This window comes from Gymnoscopelus microlampas (genome assembly GCF_963454915.1).
Source record: "Gymnoscopelus microlampas genome assembly, chromosome: 6".
NCBI classification, from domain to species: Eukaryota; Metazoa; Chordata; class Actinopteri; order Myctophiformes; family Myctophidae; genus Gymnoscopelus; species Gymnoscopelus microlampas.
Genome location: NC_139943.1, coordinates 23,556,625 through 23,560,184, shown reverse-complemented (window position 1 = coordinate 23,560,184; position 3,560 = coordinate 23,556,625). Strand labels below are relative to the sequence as shown.

General features: G+C 39.0%; 1 protein-coding gene across 1 annotated transcript in view; it reads right to left on the bottom strand.

The window, feature by feature from the left end:
* The window catches only part of gal (galanin/GMAP prepropeptide), a gene marked incomplete at its 5' end in the record, with an annotated part of 6,739 nt that extends 4,458 nt beyond the window's left edge, over positions 1 to 2,281 (bottom strand). The window contains 2 exons of the mRNA XM_084060209.1: positions 1,014 to 1,068; positions 2,204 to 2,281. Coding sequence (XP_083916335.1) covers positions 1,014 to 1,068; positions 2,204 to 2,281 — 133 coding nt within the window. The remainder of the gene's footprint in view (positions 1 to 1,013; positions 1,069 to 2,203) is intronic.
* Between the last annotated feature and the right edge of the window lie 1,279 nt (positions 2,282 to 3,560).

The window sequence follows — 3,560 nt, the reverse complement described above, 5'->3', positions numbered from 1 at the left end:
CCTTTACCCGGGCTTCTCACATACACGCACACACACGCGCATACAGACACATACTCACACAAATGATCCCACACACACACGTATGTACGCATGCACGCACGCACACACACACATGCACGCATACACACACACACACACACGTATACACGTACGCACTCACGCACGCACGCACACACACACACACACACACACACACACACACACACACACACACACACACACACACACACACACACACACACACACACACACACAGACACACAGACACACACACACACACACACACACACACACATAGCGCACACACTAGGTATCACTAATTTGTCTCTCAAACAACAAAGCAATCTGAAGGTTTTATCAAACTGAATCAGATTTACAGAGGAATTAAGGAAGCCAAACTTGTAGTATCATGTTGATATGTTCTCCTCTGTTGCATGGATTGTATGGATTTGACATACGGCCGACAACGCATGGGAGACCAAACTTTTACAGCTCAGTCAAGACGGAAACCTTGCTTGATCAGGGAGATATTTCCCATATGAGCTTCAGGCAGTACTACTACTAGTAGTTGTCCCATACAGTACAAATGAACTCCCCAACCATCCACTGCAGATGTGCTAGTTAGACTGTATTAACATAGGCTACCTTACAGATTGATTAAAATAATGTTGTACGCGTTCAAATTAAGTGGATTGCAGCTTTAAGCTTAATGTATATTGTCACAGATGTGTCACTTGAACAATGCAATTCAACAGGTCATTCACTTGAAAGCAACACCATCTGTGAAAAAATAACATACATTTACAGTGGGTTTGCTGTGTCAATCTTTAAAGATGCATAATTTTCTTCATTTGTGTGGTGCAATTTAATGTCATTCAGACACAGATATGTTGTTGCATGTGTAAAGCTGTGTGAACAGAAACTCTTAAGATAAGACATTTTGCACCAAGCACCCCATATGTGATGAAAATGATGTAGGATGTTTTGTGTTGAGTAGGCTATTATTTACTTACGAGGACCTAAGAGGTAGCCTGCGCTGTTCAGAGTCCAGCCTCGCTTCTCTTTAGCCTGCCATTGTGGACAAACAGATTTGTGAGGGTGCAGCAACACTCATACACAAATGTAGGCTATTAAAGCACATACACAGCAACAACAACACAACTCAGTGTTAATTTGACTCAAGGTGTGTGGAGGAGGGTGATACCAAATGTAGGCCAACCCTTTATGTGTGGATTTTATAGTGTATGCACTATGCATACTACCCACTTTCATACTTCCCATCTTCCCATTACTTATTCCAATAGAAAATTGTTTTACGTCTTGTCTTTTAAGAACTGAATTCATGCAGAAGCCTGCACAGTGTAATATGGATAAACTCAGTTAAAGGGTTAGTTCAGATTTTTTGAGTATTTTCTGTAGGAAATACTTACCATTAATGTAGTGGTTGCAAAGGTATTAATTGATTGCCCGAGTCCCGTGGTCAGAGTTATGGTCCGTTTCTGATAAATATGAAGTAGTTCCGGTAGATTAGTAGATTTGGTGGGGGCCGCTCATTAAAAATAAATAAATAAAAAAAACTAACGTCATTTGTATTGTTGACCCATTTCTACCATATAGAGCAGGTTTCGTTCAATTTCGACCCCTTTGTCACATGGTACTAATGTTTGTGTCCAGAATCACTGCGCCGCGGCAGCCTACTCACGCACAAAATATATGACACAAAAAATAGTACCATGTGACAGAGGGGTCGAAATTGAACGAAACCTACTCTATATGGTAGAAATAGGTCAACAATACAAATTACGCTATTTTTTTTTATTTATATATTTTTAATGAGCGGCCCCCACCCAATCTACTAATCTACCGGAACTACATTCATATTTATCAGAAACGGACCATAACTCTGACCACGGGACTCGGGCAATCAATTAATACCTTTGCAAACTAACCCTTTAACTCTGTGAAATTAACATGCGTAAGAAGACTAAATTAACATGTCTATTTTGTGACTGACACACATTAGCTACTCGAATTGGAAACAAATTGGACGGAAGAGTCAGATACATTTCAAGTAGGCATGCAAAACATTTGTGATATATTTGATAAACCATATAGCCTCTATATACACGTGGTTTATATATTTAAAAAAAGAAAAAAGTAGCCTAATAGCTAAATACAAATTCCACAACATAAATTCACTTACTGCAATGAATCCAATGGTCTCAGAAAGAGTTGCACAAAAGATAAGCGACACGCAAAAAGCTCCAAAGTATCTCTGCATCTAAAATAAAGAAGGAAAATGTCACATTGATAATTATGCACACAAGTAAAAACGAACAGAGTCTGAACAATGAACAGTCGCACTATGATCTCCAACTCACCTTACAGCTGGAGTGACTTGTTCTCTGAGAAAAGATGCTTGGATATTGGGATAAGTTGCGCGTTGGTCCGCTTGAAGTTTCGTGCTGAATCTTCTTTTACGAAAGGTTCAGTTTCTTAAAATGAGACAATAACAAGACTTTCACTCGCCTTTTATAATCCCCTTGAGGAGAAAAGGGATGCTCATGCTCAAAGACGTCACCAACTCCCCCTCCTTGGGACGCGATGGGAAGATCACGAATAGGAACAAAGTGAAATGTAATGATATCGTCATCATCGTTTGTCGCCTTCTGAACCATGGAGTTTCTTTCATAATCTAGTATGTAACTTTTTCTTGATGAATTGAGTACAAAGGACCCCAATGGAAACAATTAAGCCATAGTGCTTTCTTGGGTTTAAAATCCTTTTAACAGACCTTGTATCGAACTGTAGCCTACTTCCCTCCCTGTACTTGACTTTGCAAACTGTTAACAAAGTGTTCAATCAATCAATCGCCTAGGAAAATTAGAACTACTCCAGTAAAGTACCTCAAAATGGTACGTTAGTTCAGTACTTGAGGACATGTGCTTAGTTACTTTCCACCACTGTTGGAAAGTTTGTTTGTAAGTATGCAAATATTCTGCAGTAGGCCTATAAAAATATTGATGTACTTTGCTAGCATACGTTAATGATGACACATTATGAAAACCACAACACAATAATGAGGATCTGGCTTCTGTGTGCAGTAGGTGCTTACAATCCTTTTATGTAAATTTCAGTACCATGGACAGCTCCAGATTGCATCTAATCTCACCTAAAGGCTTTTTACCCTAGCAATTCTACTCCTGTTTTCCTACCAATGCATGGACAAGTAATTTCAGTGATCAAAACAGTCTGACAAATTATTATTTACAACATTTATTACAAATTGTACAGAGGTGTGGTTTACAATATTTATGTTTCTCAGCTTAATCTTTCACCATGACACCAAGCCTAAAACAATATTCATAAAGGCACCTGTACTGTATCTTCTGGGTCAGACTCAGTTTCCCAAACATTTCTATCTGGAATGCCTGAAACAGATATGCATAGGTACTGGTGTAAACATCTGATTTAATAGGCTAGTGTATATGGCTAGTGTATAAGGAGGAGATATGAGCACAGAGTGAAGCCACAGAGTGAAGCCAATGTGAAAAAACGAA